Genomic DNA, 21,706 nt, shown 5'->3' with positions numbered 1-21,706 from the left:
TATAGTTACATTTTACAGTTTAACTGCAAACATCAGCTAGTGTGCACTTCACAGTGATCTCACATTGCTAATTCGTACACTTAACAAAAGTGGGACTATGCATCTCCTCCAGTTTCTTCCCAGGAGGCAACAGACACAAAACTCAGTTAATGCCTATTAACCTCAGGCATCATGCTTAAAAGTTACTAATCAGAGAGAGTACATTCTCTGTCCCCACACTAGAACAGATAGGGAAAATGTATGGTACAGGTGAAAAGATGTTACCTTTAATATCAACACTAATTTTTAAAATATGAATGCACCCTGGCTTCAGACAAGAACCTAAAGAATACTGAGGATTCTGACATGTGCCTGTTACAAACCCCACAGATGTGACTCTGTTAATGCTACCTCACCGAGAGGGCAGAGGAAGAGCCGAGTCTCTCACGGGGTAGCTGAGGCACAGCAAAAGACGGCTATCAATTTATTCAATGTTACAGGATTTTTAAAAAATCAGAATCTTGATAAATTGCTCTGCCTGTTTCTGACACTGAAGTTTTCCTCAGCCCCTGACCTAACGACTACAGGAAAAGCTAACATGCTTGACTTGGAGTCAGGGTGGCATCTGGATATGTGCACTGGGTGTCTAGGTCACTGCATACCTTGCCAGTGAGAAGTTCGAAGAGGACAGCACCCAGGCTCCACCAATCACAAGCTTCAGTTTCTTCTGTGACTGCTCCAACCTCTAAACACACCAAAAAAGGTTGATATTAAAATTCCAGAGGTCAATTAAACTTTCAAAATTAACATGTATTAGCAAGGTGACCTTGTTAATGCTGAGAGAGCAAATACTAAACACTCCTGGGCTTTCAAATCCCTGAAAGTCGCTTCTCTCTCTGGTCACCTACTGGGGTTGCATTTTTTCCCGACACAGTCATACATTAAACGGAGACATTTGTTCTTTGGTTGACGGAGGGACACCTTCAAGACACCGTACTTAAGGTTTCATGAACCAACCAGATCAGCACTTGTTTCCACTTTCAGATTCAAGGGAGCACAGCTGACTTCCCTTTCGAACCATCTTTTGTTTCAGAAATAAAGACTCCTTGTAACCACAAGGCACTTCAAAAATTACCTAAGCCAATATTAATTACCCTGTTAGAAACTAGGGGGCACACGTCACCCAATGTCACATAAGAGCAGATGATGGCCCACCCTCTCCCTTCATCTCTCACTTTCTTTCACTGAAGAAGCCTGTGAAATGCAAACCCACCCATTCTGAAGTATAGAAGAAATATTGTTTAAACCCACGAGTGAAAATCTAAGAGTTTAGAACAGCCAGGAACTACAGTTCTACCTGTCCATTCCTGGAGGAACCTCACACTCCATAATGAGCACCAACTCTGAGGCCACAGCCACTAACTCCCACTTGAGACCTTGTTCTCTTGTAACAACAGCTGACTGGTCCCAAGGCCTTGCTGCTATCTACCCTTCTGACACCATTCAAACAAAAGCAGCTTACTATTATTTGACTACAGGGAGCCTACAACTTGAGACGAAATATTCAGAAGTTTCTAGAGGGTTAGTGAGAATCTGAAATGTAAGTGAAGCAGTCCTGTGAACCCTGGTTCTAACCAATACTCTGCAGAGCACCCTTGGAGAAGAACAACACGTTCTCAGGACATCAAGCTTCATGCCTGAAGCAAGGGGTGGGGGTAGTGACACACTATCCCCCATGCAAAGTACCAGATATGGACCCATTTCAGCAGCCTCTTGTTGCTGCTTTGGGGCTCCAAACAGCCTAACCATAGGTAGACCCAAACCACAGACCCTCCCAGCCTGTCTCTGCCTACAGTGCTTCATACCAACCCACGACCTCCACTCTCTGATGAGCTGACCTCAGCTAAGTAGCAGAAAAGAAACACAATAGCTCCTGCCAGCTACTGTTCATGTAACTTAAAGACCAGAATCCATCAAGACCTGTGTAAACTGTGAAATGCACGCACACTGCAGAACCATGTTGAATGACATCTTTACATACGGCCAAAGTATAAATGTGTACTGTTTTCAAACAACAGAATTCTGATTAAAGAGAACGGGGTGAGAGAACTGACAAATGTTTTAATGACCTGCCTCTGGGGTGGTGAGATTTTTAATATTCATCAACCTGCATAAACATCTCGGTGATAGAAATCTCAAGAGCAGAGTGAGATGATGAGAAAACAGGCAGGTTTGCAGAACAGAACTTGGCGTAGGGGGGACCTGTGTGCACCCTCCCACAGTTTCTACAAACTTAACATTCCCTGTTAGAAGGCTGGACCAGACACTGAAGGCCTGGTATGAGTCTCAGATCTCTTCTGGATCAGGTGAGTTTGATCTGAGGGTCTATGCGTTAAATTTTGCTCTAAACTCCACAATTCACACCTTACTCAGCAGCCCTCCAGAGACACAGGTCCTTGGGGGCTCTGTTTCAAAGCTACACCACCAACACCTCCACTCAGAGCCACTGTTGCCTTCAGAAAAGAGCTCTTAGAAATGTTAGCCAGGCTGTGTGTCCCCAGAAGCCTCAGAAAAGTGAAGAGGAAGTGGTCACAGGCTTGCAATCAAATATACCCTCTGCACATTTCCTTCTAGGCTACACATGGCTTACATGATTCCCATTCAGAATCCTTGCATGACATCTCACTGGCCATTCAGGAACATGGAAATGTCTTGCTCAGGTTTATTCATGTAATCAGACCTCCATGTAGGGACTCAGCCTATCTCACCAACCAGTACCAACAGAGAAGCAGCATAAATGAGGCTCTCTGTATTGGCCCAGATGCTCCACAGATTCTGCCACATGATTAATGTAAATCTAAAACAAGTTTCCCACCAGCACCCACAGGGAATATATATTTTTCCTCTATTCCATTTCCTTAAGCACAGAGTTGGTAGCCATGTGCTACTTAGTTTTATTAAGGTTTTACCTGTTAAGAACTCAAGACCAAGGGACAGATCAGCCACCCATTTAGAATGTGCTGGCAACACTCTGCACTTTCCATGCATAGACACTGTTATACTAGACTAGTGTCACAGCCATGGGCACAGCAGCCACACAACAGCCACAGTTAGGCTAACTAGTATATACGTGTGTGTGTGTGTGTGTGTGTGTGTGTGTGTGTGTGTGTGTATTCTGTATATATGGAATAACTAGACAACCTAAGTACCAAACTGTGTTTCATACTTCAATCACTTTAAATTTCCTAACAACATGACAGAGAACTTAATTGCATGAATTAACTATGAAGATAGAGACATTATTTCTCTGTGAGCAGGCAGAAGGATGCCTGACCCAGCCAGCTCAGAGAATGTGTGTGGAGGCCCACAAAGGTTTCCTAGTGAGATCTGAGCTTGCTTTACCCAGCAGGGCTGCATTAGAGGATTGCTTGACCAAGTGTATAGTTACCAGGTATTTGGAAGGGTTTGCACTTGGCTGTGCTAGGGGGAAGTCTTTTGCTCCACCCCTTAGCATTCCTATAAAAAGCCCTTTAGAAGAGATAGACGGGGCCAGTGGATAATGATCCAGGCCCTCCCAAGGCTATCCTGTATTTCTATCTGTCTCTCTCCTCCCATCCTTCTATTTATTATCTCTTATCCCTCACTCCTCAAGAGTATCTTGTCGTAAAATGTGGGAGCCAATCTCCCAGCTGGGATGCTACAAGTGGCACCAGGAACAGGGACCAGGGACTTGGCAAAAGGAGTGTCAGTGGCATTGCGGGTATAAGGAGGCATGCTCAATAATGAATTAAAAATAAAGGCAACAGTATTTTATTCTCAGAAGATAAAGTAAGGTGGCTGAAAGATGCCAAAGTGAAACGTGAGGTAGCGAGTATCTTTATCTAGATTTCTCTCTTTTTTTTTCCTCTCTCTCTTAATTTCTATCTATAAAAATTAAGGAAAAATGTAAGATAGAATATAGGAATATAGTGTAAGAAGAAATTTAAAATAAGAGTAGAATTAGGAATATTGGGTAAAAAGAAACTTAAAGACAGAGAAGCCATGTCCTTGATTTCCAACTACAAAACTATAAACACAAACTGGGAAGAATCAGAGTCATGAAAAAATACTATACAAGAAAATAGGCAGAAAAAGATTCCTGTGGAAGCTTTTGGCCTGTGGACAGCTTAGATATAAACCCTGAGATGCAGAGAAAGAATTTTTCCTGAGGCAGATGCAGGTGAAATAAAACTCTTCACTCTGCTGGCATTGCTGCTGTATGAAAACATTGTACCATCAGAATTAATTTCCTCTTGGCCATGAGGCCAAAGTTTAGGGACAGAAGTCTTGGGAACTTTTATTTTCTTTCACTGACCCGGTAAGATGGGAGAAGCATTGATCTGTAAGTGTGCATGGGCAGGCACAGGCCGCTCCAGGGACAGTGTCAGGTGAAGGAAGTACACCTGTCAATGCCAGCTCAGGGAGAACAGAAATCTTACATGGCAAAAAAAGCAAAATCTTGATTTCAGTATGAACACAGATCATGTATACAGAAACTAGGAGTGCAGCAGCCACCATTGGTCAGAGTTGGACCTGAAAGACAGCTTGGGAAAAGTAGTTTGTAGTAGCATGACGCTATACAGACAGGCAGCTTGGGAAATGTAGTTAGTAAAAGTGAGGCAGCAAAGGCAAGCAGGCCTAGAAAAAAAGGCAGATAGACAGAACAAAAACTTTCAAATGCTGCCCCCAAAATTCAGCTCAAAACATTGCTTTTTTTCACAAGCACTGTTAGGAAGCTTAGCTTACCTCCTGGAAACAAGGAGCAAGTGAACAAAACCTGTCAGGAGGCAATTAAAATTCTAATATCGTTTGTCAACAAGCCACTTTGAAACACTCATGGTAATATTAAAAAGCAGCTTTAAAAAATTAACAAGATAGAATTTTACCCTCAGTCACCAAATAAAGCTTAGAGCCACTGATGAATTAGGCTCTGACTTCAAACTCTCAAGAAAACTTTCAGAATAATATCAAAGCTGACTATAAACTCCAAACTTTAGAAATGATTTGTGTACTTTCTGTCTTGTTGAAACAAAATATAATAGTTCAGTTAAGAGATCTCTTCAAAGTGTTTGCTAAAGTTTGTAAAATAATCCTATAGAGTTTGCTTTTGAATGTAAGTTAGTTCTGTTAAGAGATTCTTTATAGATGTTCGGTAAGGTTTGTAAAATAGTCCTATAGAGTTTCCTTTTGAATACAAGTTTGTAAAACGTGTAAATAATGCATAATGTAAGTTTGTAAAAAAGTGTAAATATGTATAGTGATATTCATGCTACTTGTAAATATGCAAAAAGTGTAAGAGAGTTTCCTTTTGAATATAAGTTTGTAAGATGTGTAAATACTGAATGTAAAAAGTGTAAATGTTGAATGTAAGTTTGTAAAAAGTGTATAGTGATGTTCACACTAGAATTGTTTTTAATTACTTTTTTACCTTCAGATATATTTGAATACGTTTTATGTTGGCTCAAAATATAATTTTATGGTCTCAATGGCCCCTGGAAAACTTAAGTGAAGGTGTCTGCGCTGGGTGGTGGTGGCTCACACCTTTAATCCCAGGACTCGGGAGGTAGAGCCAGGTGAATCTCTGTGAGTTTGAGGCTAGCCTGGTCTACAGAGCAAGATCCAGGACAGGCACCAAAACTACATAGAGAAACCTTGTCTCGAAACCAACCCCCCGAAAAAGGAAGCTTTTCTGTCTTCTTCCTAAAAGATTCCACTCTTTCTCTGTTTTTCTTCAGAAAGGGGTAGGCCTCCCACAATCAAGTTAGTTTGTACAGAAATTCTACTGCTGTGATAAGAGCACATGTATATATGAGCTACTTAAACAGCTAAAAGTGTCTCTATAATTAGCATGGGTTTTTGTTTACTTGAGTGGATACTTTGAAGTGTTTTGAAATGACTACTTTTTCCTAGGAATCAAAGTAGTCTCTTGAAAATTTTATTGAACATCTGTTAGGACAAAGTTCTGAAAAGGGCTTGGTGCAGCTAAAACTGCTGTAGTCATCTTAGACCCATTCCAAAAAGGAGATTCCATCTCTATTATCCTCTACTCCTTTATTGGGAGGTGTGGCAGCTGTGAAGATCACTGTAACTATTTGCAAGTTCTTTGTAGGGACCGGAGCGGGCCAGAACTGAGTTAGGCTCTGTACCCCCTCTTGCCAAAGGCTGGTAGCCAAAGACAGGCAACTTTCTTCTTGATAGCTTCCTGAATGTATGTATATAAAATTAATCAAGAACAACCTAAGACAGGCACATTCTATCTGAAGGGCCTGAGGGGGGGGCGCTTTATTATATCAAGAAGGGGAAGCCCACAAAGGTTTCCTAGTGAGATCTGAGCTTTCTTTACCCAGCAGGGCTGAATTAGAGAATTGCTTGACTATGTGTGTGGTTACTAGGTGACTGGAAGGGTCTGCACTTGGCTGTGCTAGGGGGAGGTCTTTTGCTCCACCCCTTGGCATTCCTATAAAAGGCCCTTTAGAAGAGGCAGAAGGGGCTGGTGGATAATGATCCAGGCTCTCCTGTGTTTCTGTCTGTCTCTCTCCCCTCTACTCTTCCATTAACTCTTATCCCTCACTCCTCAAGAGTATCCTGTCATAAAATGTGGGAGCCAGTCTCCCAGTTGGGCTCCCACAAATGTGGACATTCAAAGATGCCTTTTAGGATCACACAACATGTCTGAGGAGCTCCAGATTGGAGCCATACCTGTCTCCACTTTCAGGCTTGCTGAGGTAGGCCTGCACCATTAATGTAACACATTTTACAAGGACACCTCTGCAATCAGACATCCCTGGGTGGAAATTCCCAGGTACTTCATGAGACAGACTAGGCATATCCTTTTCTGTGCTGTGGACTTGGCCAGCTAGTCCTCCAAGAGTGATATTCATCAATGTTAATGCTTTGAAATCCCTGGTCGCATCAACCAGGTGTTTGACAGGTAGATAATTACCATCGCTGTTTCAGCTGTGGATGGTGAGTGGGTGATGGCAGCACAGCAGCCTCAAAGCCAACTTCCTTTCTCACCTTTGTGGGTTCACTAACTCATCCAGGATGCACAAGGCACAGACACTGGTGACATTCTTGACTGTGCCCTGGGGCCTGCTGCTGTCATTCTTCATTTCTTCTTCCATACTTCCTTGATTGTCACTTCTACCACGGCCTGCTTCTCTTCCTTTCCCCTGGATCTCTTTATCTCTCAGACACAACTAGCTCCATACTTTAAAGGCACCTGGGTCTTACACTAGTGTTCAGTGTTATGACAAAGTATCTGGCATCACTCATGGGAGGAACAACTTGCTTTGTCTCATGATTTGTAGTCTCCAGTCTAGGCGGGCCAGCTTCCTTGCTTATGGCTCCTAAATGAAGCAAACCCTGACTGGAGTACACAGTGAAGCAAAGCTCTCACCTCGTGGAGACCAGGGCACACAGACAGAGGGGCTGAGGACAAGCCACACCTTGCCTTTACATGCCTTCAGCAACCCACTTCCTCTGCCAGGATCCCATCCTCCAAATAATATCAAGTCAGCACTCCATCAATGGGTCACTCATGGACAAGATTATCAAACCCAACCACTCAACCACACCTTAGCACACAGCCTTAGAGAACATTGCAGATTCAAACCATAAGAGGCCTAAAGAGACTGCTGGCCATCTGAGAACCTGTGTGCAAAAGTATAAAGGCATTGTGTGGGCTTTTGACCTGAGTGGCTGGTGCATGAGGACAATTGTAAAGTGATACACTTTTTCCCATGGGGAGAAAATTAAGTTTTAAATCCAACAATCAGCTTGAAACACTTCAAAATGACTTCGTATCAAACAGGGTCTGATTAATGTGAAGTTGACACCATGAGCTGAGCTATTATACCTGGTTTCCTAGGTGAGTCTACTCTACAACAAAGAGTTCTGCATGTAGGTAGGATATAAAGAAGAACTTTTTAGCAGCTGGAGACTGAGATATTAGAACAAGTGAGCTAAGTTCTCACTCAACTCTTTTTTCACAGGCTGTAACAAGGTATCTCTCTTAATTATCAGAATGATAAATCTGAATGATGTTCGTTGCCTTTTTAACACCCTTGAAAAAGAATTATTCCTAAATTAAAATTTTAAATATATAAGATAAAATTACACTGCTAAAAAGAAACTGATTTTGTGGTTGCCAAACCCACCACTCTAAAACTGCTTTACTTGCAAATCTTAAAAATATTAAAACTCCAGCATAAAGCATGGGCAGTGACTTACACAGACAGCTATGAGACAGTTAATACATTCACTGCAAGTACAGAACGTGGGCCAGTGAGAGGGCTCAGCAGGTAAAGGCTGCATGAGCCTGGTACTCACGTTTCTAAAAAGAAAGCCGGATGTGGTAGCTGATGTCCATAATCCCAGCACTCCCATAATGAGACAGAAGACAGACGTATCAGCCAGAGGCTCACGTGGAGAGCAGCACTGGATAGGAGACCCTACCCACACTGCAGCACTCTCCCCAACCCCAACCCAAGATTAATTAAAATTTGAATGTAGAGAATGTAATGAAATGCCACATAAAGCTGTGAGACTATTTTAAGAGCAGTGTAAAGAGCTGGGAAGCCCTTTAGATGTAACTCCATTTTGAAAATTCTTTGAAGCATGTTAAAGGACATTCTACTGATTTCAAAATGGTTTTCTTATACACCCCAAGGGGTTAACTTCCCATATGCCCCAGTACCACCACCCCATCTGTCTTTGCAACTTCTAGACTGGGTAATGTCCTTGTTCACCACAAGAACAGTGGTCTCATGGGCACTGAGCAAAATGACCAGCGAAAACTCACTTCCCTCAAAAAAAAAAAAAAAAATTCTTAGGTTCTTCTCACAAAAACATGACAAGAAGGTGGCATTTAAGACTCTTTGGAGGTTTCTGTCTGTGTGTCAAAGAGATAAAGGACTGGGCCCTGGCTCTGTGGCTGAGCACTGCTCTAAGATGAGGATACCGGTTTCTTCCACTCCTTCCACCTCGAATGGCTTGAATTCTGTCATCTGGGAAAGTGCTTTCAAAAGTGCTCATGGGCTGTGCTCATAGCTTCTCCTCCCTCCATTAACTTAAGACGCCAAGGAGTGGATAGCGCCACAGTGAACCAGTGTGCTTCAGCCCCTCCCCGCCCCCACACTGCAACCAGCCGTCATGCTGCCTCCCTCCCCACCTCAGAACTCCCGGGTGGTCTGTGTAATGAAGGTGCAAAGACAGAAGAGCTTGAGTTATATTTCAGCTCATCAAAAAAAAAAAAAAAAAAAAAAAAAGGACATCCAGCATGTTCCAAGAGTTCATAAACTCCAGAATTTCATTTTAGTGCAATCCATTCTAGTTCCTAACTTCAGTACAGAACCTTAATTCCCACTAAAGATTCAAACCACCATGTTTCATAGAGGAATATACAAACTTGGATAGAACAGCAAAGACTACAGTATCAGGTGTGGGATGCCACCTTTGTCTTTCTAGTGTTGACTGTCTCAAGAACTCTCCACAAGCCAGGATAGTTTTCAGAAAAATACTATGGTCTGTGGTGGTTTGGGGGGAAAAAAAAAAAAAAAAAAAAAAAGGCCCCGAAAAGAAATGGCATTATGAGGAGGTGTGGCCTTGTTGGAGGAAGTGTGTCACTGTGGTCGACTTTGAGGTCTTTTTTGCTCAGACTTCCCTCGGTGTGACTGTCAGTCGACTTCCTGTTGCCTGCAAGATGTAGCACCCTCAGCTCCAGCGCCATGTCTTTCTGCAGTCTGTCATGCCCCTCATCATGATGACAATGGACTGAACCTCTGAAACTGTAAGTGAGCCCCAATTAAATGTTTTCCTTATAAGAGTTACCGTGGTCACAGTGTCTCTTCACAGCAATAGAAAGCCTAACTAAGTCATGGTCTTAGCAGTGCAACCACCCAAGGCTGAAACACAGAATGAGAGTTGCTTAGCCTGTGACTGCTGGTCTTCTGAGTCTCCTTCTCACAGCTCCAAATGATTGTGTTTTATCTGAGTCCAAAGGTATAACTACAATCAGCAGCTCCTGAGACAGAAAGGAACAGAAGCATGGACATACTTTTGAGCCTGTGGTGGTGGCAGGCCTATGATCCCAGCACTCAGAGGCTGAAGCAGAAAGATCATCAGTTCAAGGAAGGACCACCTGTCTGTTTACAAAAGGAGACCCTGCCCACCCACCCTGACTCCACCCCCCAAAAAACAGTCTCTAGCCACATAGCCAGTGGCAAAGAAGCCAAGCCCAGTGCACACGTCCCAGGCCTGAGGAGATGTGCAGACACTGGGGCCCTAACTACAATTCTAGCATGCAGAGCCAGCACCACCTGCACACCTGATGGACCAGACCTGCAACCCCAGGCTGTGCAGTCTGAACTCAGGGCTTAGCAAAGGCTCAAGACGAAAATAAAACCTATGACAGAGCTAAAACTCTGCTGGAAACCATACCTGAAAATTGAGGAAAACATGAAAATGCAGGTTAAACTCACCCAAGCTTTGAATGAAAGCCACCTGCCTACAAAGCTTACCGGCGAGTCCGCTGTGTATTTTAAGCAACTGTGGTCCTCCAACATCCCAAATTCAGAATTTGCCTTACTTTTAAAAGATGTTAAACTGCCTTCAAGGAAAAATTTCATAACCTCTCCTGTCAGCATGGTGTCCTCACTAGCTTTCCCTGAAATGGCAGGAAATCAGTAAATTTAAAATTTTAAGAGAATTTTACATGTAGAAAAACTCTAATTTAGGATAACTATTTAAGTATTCCTCCTAGATCGAGGCATGATAATTCCAACCCTTGGTAGTTCAAAGCAGGATGATTCACAAGTTTGAAGAAAGTCTAGGCTACACAGTGAGTTCCAAGTCATCTTGGCCTACAGTGTGAGACTGTCTCAAAAAACAAACACACAAACAACCTCACAACATCCAAGGGCACGGAGAAGGGACACGTATCTACATACCTATAGATAAATGAAAATGCTAGATTGTTCTTAGCTACACTCTTAAAAATACATAAAATCTCAGAGATTTTACTACTTTTCTTTCCCGGGGTAAAAATAAAACTTAATGAAAAAGGAGAAATTGTAGCAAGTAAAGTTTTTAAATAACACTTGCAGTAAGTCAACACTGTCACACTCAACAATGTCTCATAAGTAATATCACAAACATCAGACATATGGACCAATTCACAGCCACAGACTCACACACCACACTAAAATCACAGCCTAAGTACTCTTTGGGAAAAGGAGAAATATAGCTGTCTAATGCTACAAGATGCTCTTTTTTGCAAATTGTCAAAAACAAAAACTAAGTATCTGATTTTGTCTGTGTGATGAGTGTGTACATATCAGTGCTGACTACACTATGTAAGTGTCTGACCTTTCGTGTGTACATACGTGTGTACATGTCAATGTTGGCTATACTAAGTGTCTGCCCTTATGTACATACATGTATGTGTGCATGTCAGTGGTGGCTACACTAAGTAAGTGTCTGACCTTGTGTGTGTGTGTGTTGTGTGTACCCCTGCATGTATGCAGGTTACAAGTTGGACATCAGTCTTCCTCATGTACTCTCCACTTACTTTCTGAGACAGATCCTCAATGTACCTGAGACCGGCCAGCTTGGCTAGACTGGATGGCCAGGGTTCTCCAGGAATCCACCTGTCTCTACCCCACACCCAGTGCTGGGGTGACAGACATGTGCCACTGACCTAGCTTTTTATGCGGGTGCTGGGGGGGTCCAAACTCAACCCCTGTCTTTGCAGCAGGCGCCTTACCAACTGAACCATCTCATCTCCGCAGCCCTGAATAACTGGCTCTTTAGGATGCTAAAACTCCCTCTTGGAAAAACAACCAAGAAAAACATATTATCCTTTAGGATCAGAGAGAAACAACATAAAAAAAAAAAGGCAAAATTTCATTAACTTAAAATTAAGCACCGTGCACACATTTATAACAGTGGGGATAAGAGAGAAGCTGGCATATCCAAATTATCCTAAAATTTGTAAGTATTTTGTGAAATTTAAAACAGTCCAGATTTTAAGTTCTTACCAGGGAGCCAGGTATAAGTAGTGCACTTAGACGGTAAAGAAAGGTGGTTTAGTAAACCATCTGTCATCAGTGACATGTGAACCAGGGGAAGAACATCTTCCTCCTGCTGCAGCATCCCTCGGCTAGCGCTGGGAAGCATTAGTCCCGCGCTCCCACACAGACAAGCTCTCCCTGCAGCATCTGTTGCTAATTGAAAGGGACTAGAATTACAAAATCCTAGTCAATTTCTCTCCCAGCTCTTGCTGTGTGTAAAGATTTTCTATGCAGGGGCTAAGCATTAGTCTCCACTACAGCTGACGACTAAAGAGCAAAGAGAAAGACCCAAGAAAGCAGTTTTGTGTCCAACATTATATGGGCCCAACTGTGGGAAGAGGGACAGCTAAGCATGTCTTTTGTTAGCTCAGAGCATTTCCATTCTATAAATACAAGTAGCTGCCTATGAACATCTATTAACATCCTAGTTAGCCAATTGTATATGTCCTCTGTTGGGGTAGTCTCCTTTGATATAACTTCAAAAGTAACTGTCAATATTATACCAATTATGTCTTTGTTTCTGGCTCCCAGGCATAGTTCCTGGGACACAGGAGGCATTTAATAAATGTTTGTTGAATACATATTCCAATTGCATGTTATAGCCCTGTTCATTCACGACATTCAAAGCACCTACAAATATCCTAGGATGTTTGTTTTAAGCACCATGATCTATCTCAAGTCCTCTGTACTTTTACACCTTGTAGACTTGGAAGTTTAATGGCAGGAGGAACGTAGCTTAGAGATGTCAAAAGCGGGAGTCAGGCAGTTGCTAAATGCAGCACTAGCCAGTTGACAGTGGCTTCACTGTGTTGTGGAGTGAGACTTCCTAATGCTCCCCGCAGAACACAGTGGCTGCCCTGCTGCAGGTGGCATGGGCCTGGGAAAGGCAAAAAGGTTGGCAAACACCAGGCAGGAGGAAGACATTAGGGAGAAGTGCAGGTTCTTGGCCCTGCCCAGCATGAGGACCCAGCACCCGACGCTGAGAAAGTCGTGACTGACAGACTCACGCCTACTGGCTCTCCAGGGACCATGGGTGTCAGATTTTGTTGTTGTTGTTGTTGCTGTTGTTTTAATGTTTTCAAAAACAAAATCATAGACAGATACACTATCTAACTAAGCTCCAGGTATTACTTTAGATACAGGAAAATCTTTTCTTTGGGTGTTAGGAGTTAAGACGGCCTTGCCCAGGTCTAGCTGACCATGAACTCATGACCCTCCCATCTCAGCCTTCCAAGTGCTGGGCTACAAGTGCTGCCAGGTCCAGCTTAGAGAGGATTGATTTTAAGTTTTAATTTCTCACAACTAAGACAGAATTTTACAAATGAAGCCACAGCAACAAGAGAGTAAAACTTAATTGCAATGTCAATGATTGTACCCAGGGCCACTCCTGAGGTACATCCTGTACCCCAGTCTTCAAAGTTACATTTCATTACAGGTTCAGACGGTCCCTCTAATACCTGTAAACTAAATGATCAAAGCTTTAGCAGCTAGAACTTAAGTCTGAAAAATCACAGCTATTCACAGGAGCCCCAGGTTCAAAGCCAGTTCGTCTGATCAGGTGAGACTTACCTGCCTAAGTGATCACAACATCTCCACGGTAGATCTTAATTCACACACAGACAGACAGACAGACAAGAACACCCACTCCCAGCCTGTCCTTTCAAAGGAACATTTTGCTCTCTCTGTCTTGTTTCAGAAACACTGCCTGCCCTGCTGACCATTCCGTACTTCCCAAGTTCTCCAGCACTGCCCCACTGCTTGTGCATGAGGCACACTTGTCACACAGGGCAGAAGAACATGGCTCTATCCATGGACACTGTGGCTGTGCCTCCCTCTTTCCTCCCAGGGAACAAGGCACAGCCCTCCTCCTCCTCACACAGCCCTCCTCCTCCTCCTCACACAGCCCTCCTCCTCCTCCTCACACAGCCCTCCTCCTCCTCCTCACACAGCCCTCCTCCTCCTCCTCACACGGCCCTCCTCCTCCTCACACGACCCTCCTCCTCCTCCTCACACGGCCCTCCTCCTCCTCACACCACAGCCCTCCTCCTCCTCACACAGCCCTCCTCCTCCTCACACAGCCCTCCTCCTCCTCACACAGCCCTCCTCCTCCTCACACAGCCCTCCTCCTCCTCACACGGCCCTCCTCCTCCTCACACCACAGCCCTCCTCCACCTCACACCACGGCCCTCCTCCTCCTCACACCACAGCCCTCCTCCTCCTCACACGGCCCTCCCTCACTTGCACATGCCTGCTCTGAACTCACCTTGGACTCCAACCTGCCTTCTGCCTCCTCTCCTAATTCAGCTGGTCTTAGGTGACTGAGTGATCTGCCCCCAGGGGCTGCTGTGGGGCGGGGAGCAGGATAGGACCACAGGCCACACTGGCTGGCTCAGACTAGGCCTCTCCCACTCACCTGGCAACCACGTTCTAAACTTCCCTGAATTATCGGCACAACTGGAGTCAAAACACTTTTGATTGATTTCACTTGATTCCGCACTCTGGGGCCAAGAATTACTTCTTCAGGAGTTTATAGGCGTCAGTACACGCCGTTTTCTTGGGAGATGAAATAAGGAGCAGGTGAGTGCCATGTGGCTTCTGGGTGACCGATTATGATGATAGTTCCTAGTGCTACACAATCTCGCTTCCTCCCTCAGCCCACATTTCTAACAGGAGAAAACACCAGCAGGCTCCATTCTCCACTGATCACCTCACAGCAACTCTGAATGGCCATCGGGTGTCACAGTGCTCCCCGACCAAAGCCATTATGGCTGATGGATGAGAAAAAGGCCAACTGGAAACAGAATGACAGGCACAGGGCTCTTCCCACTGCTCTGCTGCCGGGCTAGGCAGGCCGGGGCGGCGTGCTCTGCTGTTAACGGAGCTTCTGCGGCACCGTCGGCCTCACCACCATTCACTTTTGAAAACCTTAGCATGTCCAGACGTCATCTGAAGGAAATATTTGTGAAGAACTGCTTAGAAGGAATAAGCCTTCAGTGTGGCATGGAGACTGAGACAGACAAGATTTTATAGGAAGTAAGAATATGGTTTAAATGAAAGAAGTACTCAAAGGCTTAGGAACTTAGTGCTGAGGATTCAGCATTCTAGGCCAGCAGGGTGGCTCGGTGGGTACAGTGCTTGCTGCACAAATATGAGGACCTCAGTTCGAAACTCCAAACCCATTAAAACTCAGGCATGCTGGGGGCAGCAAGGACCAGAAACAGGAAGATACCCATGGGCGGGCTCCCTAGCCAGGCACTCTAGCCTAAGAGCAAGTTCCACATTCACTGAAAGACTGACTCAAAAATAATGTGGAAAGCAATAGAGGAACACACCAGATTATCAACCTCTGGTCTCCACACGCACATGTATAGACAAGCACGCACACACTCGTGTATACATGCACACACACCTACACACTCGTGCCCATGTACACACACTCCAAGATTCAGCATTTTATCTTCTCTGCTAAATATCGGAGGTAAAGAAAAGGCCCTTCCTTCTTTAGAGCAGCACCATGCTGCAGCCAGTTTCCTCAACTCCAGCACCAAGATAAGAAGCATCATTCTGTAGGTACTGCTTCCCAGGACCTGTCCTCTGAAAACAAAACATGCACCAGATCAGAAAGTAAGGGGGTGGCAAAAATACCAGGCTAAATTAACCTCCTCTTAATGATCCAAAGTCTGGATATTAAACTCCCTACAGGTCTGAGTGCTGAAGTCCCCAGCTTGGCATTACAGGAGGCCAAGGAATTTTTTTTTTTTTTTCAGAGCTGAGGACTGAACCCAGGGCCTTGTACTTGCTAGGCAAGTGCTCTACCACTGAGCTAAATCCCCAACCCTGAGGCCAAGGAACTTTTAAGAGTTGAGGTCTAGCAGGAAGTCTTTAGGTCATTGGGGGCATGTCCTTGAAGAGGATTGTAGGCTCCAAGCATGAGGGGAGCTTCTGGACCACACACTCCTGCCCTGATATACAGAAACAAGGCCAACTAAGCCTGCGCTAGAACCTCCAAAACTAAAAGCCAAAATAAACTCTTTTTTCTGTGTGTTGACTTTCTCCATCACAGCAACAGGAAGCACTCTAAAGCTGCCCTCACCACTGAATTCCAGGCTGTGTCTGGAAGTGTACGGAAATAGGCAGCATGTTTCACCGCTCCTGCATGAACACTACCTATCTGCCACCCTTATACATTTCCTACATCTAACAGCTGACATGTTTCTTATGATGCATGAACGTGTACAGCACTAAGACACCAAAGGGCAGAAGCTAAGCTCTTCAGTGTCCACCTCCCACATCTCATTCTCACTCTAGAGACAAGTCACACTGTGGCCCAATATGAGAAGTGTGACATCACGACATTGGGATCTTAACTCGGTGAGGGTGGCAGACCAAGTTACATGAGGCTCCAGGGCCCTTCCTATCTGGGCCTGGGAGGGATCCCAGGGCACCAGACCCTCAAGCCCACCTACCCTCACTCTTTCCTCCCCTTGGCTCAGAAGGGCTTCCTCACCTAGACAGGAAAGCCCTCTGACCTGACGCACCTTTTGCTTCAGCATGTGATGGAAAACAAGTGTGAAATTCCCACTCTTTTCTGGAAATCTGACAGTTTACTCTCCTTGAAAGAAATAAATTGGCTTTACAGCAAGAACTAGAGGCAAAGGATGGAAGACACTTGCTGATTAGTCCAGAAAAATACAGAAATATCCATGTACCAGGGACCTACTGATCAAGTTTTGCTCAGGGGGAAATTATACCAATACCCTCAGTTCCGCACAGCATCTTAGCCACAAACACAGCTCAGCCATGCCATCCATTACTTTCTCCAGCAGAGGAAAAGACTCCAAGGCCACAATCACATTTCCTGCTTATGTCCTCACGACTTCTGAGTACACAGCTTTATTTATTATTTTGTTCTTGCCTACTGACATCACTGTAGGACTCTTAAACTCTCATACTTAAATAAACCTCACTTCTTTAAATAATTCTTATTGTTGCTGAGAATCACGCACTCGACTTTTGGTGCATTCAAAAGTGTCTGGTTTCTTCCTCTAATTAAAATGTTTTCAATAAGTCCCTCATTTCCACAGTAAATAGTTTATATACAAGTAAGTAAAAATACATACTTTTAAAAGTCTTCCAAGAAAAATAATTCTCTTAACTCTCCTGTTAGGTGGGATTCTGCACGAGATAAACTTGAATTCTGACTGAATTTTGTATAAGAAGGGTGTCATGTGACTGACATATGTGATTTATTTCCACTCTACAAATCTACTTACTACTATTAAGCTGAGTCCTGGAAGGTCTTCAATAACCTGTCTGAGGCCATGCAGGGAGCTGACGACAGGTCTGGAGTGAGGGATGCTCAAGGCATTAAGCATCCCTTTGACATAATGGCATCGACAGTCTCACACTCTTAAACCATCCCTGGGTTGACTCCTAGCAAATACCTAACTATGCTGCTGAGTACCACGCTTACCAAGAAAGAAATGGAGGGGAAAGGCTCTTACAGAGGAGGTCAAGAGAGACTATTCCCCCAAATATATTCATGGACTCTGCAGTGGGCTGGGGAGCATGGACTGGAAGCCCACAAGTGTCATGCTCCACACAGAATCTTTCAGTCACTTTTCCATGTTACTTTTCTGTGTTTCACTTTCCACCGTCAGCTGTGAGCTGTTTTCAAGTGTAAAATTGCCTAACAGAGGAAGCAAAGCTGTCATTTGATATCTGGGAGCGTGGAGATGGGCTGCCCTAAAACTATGGTGGGAGTTCTTCAGTTCATACACACCCTCACCTATAAATTCTCCAGGCTGATAATTCTGCAAGAAATATCAATGTAAATTTCAAATATTTAAAGTCTCATAGTGGGGTGGAAAATAACAGTGAAGATACCCAGGGACTTGTTTAAGGGTACGATGGGAATGTGAGTGATATTAGCTTAGTAACTAACACGTGACTAACCCTGATCACTTGTACGAGCCTGTACACTCAATTTTCAACCAGTCTTTGTATTTCACAGGGTAAGAGTGTAAGTTCTATTTCTAGCTGCCTTTGACAGTAAGTCAAGACTGCTAAGAAAAAACACTGCTAAGAAAACATTAACTATAGCCCCCAACAACATATTTTATTTTTCTATTACACTAAAAATGCCATAACAAAAATTTATTCTATGCTACCAAGTGAAGAAATGTTTCAAATCCTTGGGCCAAAAAATTGGTGAAGTTGTGGTTTCTACAGCAACAGAAATAAAATCAGAGTTGCTACAAGCAAGTGCTCTGAAGACAGGTGAGCAGTGTCCTGGCTTCTGCTCCACCACATCTCCCAGTGTGTCCAGGAGCTCCTGAGGGAGGGAGTGCCTGCAGAGAGGACAGTGCTATGGTCCCACTCAGTGCTGCACACCCTCTTCCTACCTGGCACATCGCTCTGCTTTTTTCTTTCCTCCCTCCATCCCGAGTGTCTGTGGTAGGAAAGGAACCCATTTACCATGAATGGTGTTTGTTTAATAAAACCTCGCTAGATAACCGAAGGAACAAAACGCACCTGAAAGGACGCCTGGCCTCTGAAAACAGGGCTGAGTCTGATGCATGAATTCCTGTTCTCAGACCCTCTCGATGGGTCTGCAGCTGCAGCCGTTCAAGGGCTGGCTTTTCCACAGCCGCAGACAGAGAGCGCGCCACAGTTTCTGTCTTTGTGTTGCTGGATCTGTTTTCTTTAGCATGAAAGGGCATCTTTTTCTTTTTTTAAGTTCTTGGTTTTATTGCAGAAACTTGGGAGCCCGGAACTGCCTTAGCAGTGCCCATGGCTGAAAGGCTGTGGCTTTAAATCCAAGATCACAAAGTCGGCAAAAGCGAGTCTTAAATAACAGAAGGGGATCATTTGCACTTCAAAATTTATCTGTCTTGCTTTCCCCCTCAATTAGACCAAAGCATGTTGATTCCCAGGTTTCTGGGAGTGTTTTCTGTTCTAAACTTATTTATAGAACAGAATAATGGCCCCCCTGCTAGTCTGGCATTTGCTCAAGTTTCTGTCCATGTAAATCGAATCTGTTACTGGAAACTTTTCTCAAAATATCAAGGCACACCATCCACAAGATAAAAGGATACACTGATGGTATAAAGTACAGGCAGGTGGGTGATGGTTTTGGACAAACAGGTGCTAAGGATTTCCAGAGGGGGGAGGGGCAGGGGAGCTGTATAAGCAGAGGGCAAAACTCCTCCTCACCCTCTGACCTTTACTTTCTGTCAGACAGGAGCTGCTCCAGCCCCAGTGACTGAGGCAGCAGTCAGTGCTCAGGTCAGAGTTGGGAAGTGGGAGGGAACTTACTGCCTGGGGACTATTTACTTACTGCCTTGTGGTCACTACACATGAAATACTGGCCCATTACCACTGCTCTCTCCCAATGAGAAGGAAGATTACCTACTCACAGGCCGTGCTGCTACTCGGTTCTAAGCGAGGCTTCCCAACTCTCCCTTAGGGTTACAAAGGAGGCCCTACCTCTCTAGGTCTGAGATCATGTTAACTGGAAGGTGAGAATCACTCTTTGGTAAGGCCATTCCTGGTTTGTTTCTCCTTGTTGCTGAAGCTGATCTACTCAAGGGTTGGAGGGACTTCCCTGCTGCTCATGCACTGAGCAGCTAAGCAGCTGGGAGGTGCAATTCTTTCATGCAAACAATTACAACAAAGCCTCTCTTTGGACTACAGTTTGGCTGGATTTTTCCCCCAAACACTATGAAGGACAACAACCTGGAAGAGGGCTGCAGGGAGGAGAGAATCCATTAATGGTGCACTGCCACCTGCTGGCCAAACTCGAGGAGTGGTATTCCCAGAGAAATGAAGTTAGGAATTGGAAACCAGTAAACATAGTAAGTCAGTACGTGAAACTGCGAGTTTATACGGAATAGTTTCATCCCATTATACAGAAGCTCTCAGATGCTAAAGTAGAACTGGCCTTGATGTGCTTAGATGGCAAAATAGCCCCCAACAGCCACTTTTCAGAATGGAAGCCAGAGCTGAGTAGGCAGCAACAGCATCCGGAACCAGCATGCACCCACGGCATCCAGCTCTGATCCTCACAACACACTGGACCCCACTTCAGGATAAATCACACTTTACTCACAGGATCTCCCAAACTTAAGGCGGACTCTAAAACTTCCAAATTCATTGTAATTAATAAACATATTCATGCTAGCTGGTACCAAATTAGAAAGCGGCGCCTGTGAAAGCAAAATCAAGTGATTTCACTACATTTTTTGTTTGTTTTTGTTACTCCATTAACTACATAAACAGTATCAGTTCCCAAGTGGTTGTTTGGGGTACAAAGCTTGAGGATGTGCATTATGGGTTGAAAATTTGCCTTTCCTCAGCCCAGCTACTCTTAACAATGAAGGTTTTCCCTAAAAATAATAAAGCTCTTTCATTCCTAATTATCATTTCCTATGTAGCTGAGCTAAACAAGGTTAACAGGACATGGCAGTGAGCTAGTACCAACTAGACCATGCACCTAGTGAATCCTGTCTGCTCCATCGGTGGAGACACCTGACAGTCAGTGGGAGAGTAATGAATAAACTGCTCGTCTATGAAACTCAGTGCTCAGGTTAGGAGAGGAAGCTGTGGGTTAAAACAGAGCCCACCTGCACTGACAAGAGTAACTCATATCCAACCTATAGGCTTAGCTATGGCTGCCTACAGAGGCCCCAATGGCCACAGTAATACATCGGTAATGTTAAAACATAATGAGCAGGCAGTAAGGGCAAGAGAGACTTGAGTCAAGTATTTGGGTACATGGGCCATTTTAAAGTGGGGGGAACAGGTTTATTATGCTCTCAAATATAGAATGTCTTAAAATGTGTTCACAACTTCCAGGATAGTTCATCCCTGAAGGCACACTGCATCGAAAGAACACATTTTACCCACTGTTAGCCTTGGGAATTTCACTGACATCTTAATAAAACTTAATAAAGTTTACCCATGTGAAGAGGCTCAGGGGACATAAGGCCTTGCTTAAGACACTTCAAAGAATTCAATGAGTTTCCAGAGAAACATAAATGCTTTTAACAAGGGCATTAAGTACACACACACACACACACACACACACACACACACACACACACACACACCCTTTGGGCCACATCCAGTTCAATCTCCTACTTTTCTTCTTTGGAGGGCTGAAAGGACGGATAAGCAGACCCAACACATACGTAAACTGCCAGTAAAAAACACAAGTTGTACAGAGAAGTAAGAGCCACCGAGCCACCTTTTCAAGCGAAGCATTTGAGGAGATTGCTCTAACCTGGGGCACAGTACATTCTCGCTATGGCATCGCTGTCACAGGAATCTTCAACCTCACTCCACCTGCTAAAATACGTTAGCTGAATGTGTCCTAAAAACAAAACGACAGGAGAAATCAAAACATTTTTCTCTTCCATTTTCTGCAGAAGCGAACTGTAATTACTCCTTTTGTAGCTAAAAACAGTATCATTAAGAATAATGGCATCATTAAGTACTAGAAGCTATTACTGGGGGTGAATTTGCCGCACTGATAATGAAGCTCTAGACAGGAAATGAAGATACTAATTACAAGATAAAACGCCTACTCAGTTAATTGGAAGCAACAGCGAATAAAA

General features: G+C 44.1%; 1 protein-coding gene across 4 annotated transcripts in view; it reads right to left on the bottom strand.

Annotated features, from left to right (window-relative positions):
* The window catches only part of Rps6kc1 (ribosomal protein S6 kinase C1), a 154,268-nt gene that overhangs the window by 11,693 nt on the left and 120,869 nt on the right, over positions 1 to 21,706 (bottom strand). For 3 of the 4 annotated variants that reach the window (XM_059280093.1, XM_059280094.1, XM_059280095.1), the window contains 2 exons: positions 21,373 to 21,462; positions 642 to 724 (listed from right to left, as the gene is read on the bottom strand). In XM_059280093.1, the coding sequence (XP_059136076.1) occupies positions 642 to 724; positions 21,373 to 21,462 (173 nt within the window). Of the gene's footprint in view, positions 1 to 641; positions 725 to 10,538; positions 10,685 to 21,372; positions 21,463 to 21,706 lie in introns of all 4 variants that reach the window. The other variant, XR_009383102.1, reaches the window with a different exon arrangement.

This window comes from Peromyscus eremicus, chromosome 15 (assembly GCF_949786415.1).
Source record: "Peromyscus eremicus chromosome 15, PerEre_H2_v1, whole genome shotgun sequence".
In the NCBI taxonomy this organism is placed as follows: domain Eukaryota; kingdom Metazoa; phylum Chordata; class Mammalia; order Rodentia; family Cricetidae; genus Peromyscus; species Peromyscus eremicus.
Note: the sequence above shows the minus strand (reverse complement) of the source record. Positions and strands in the feature narration are given on the sequence as shown.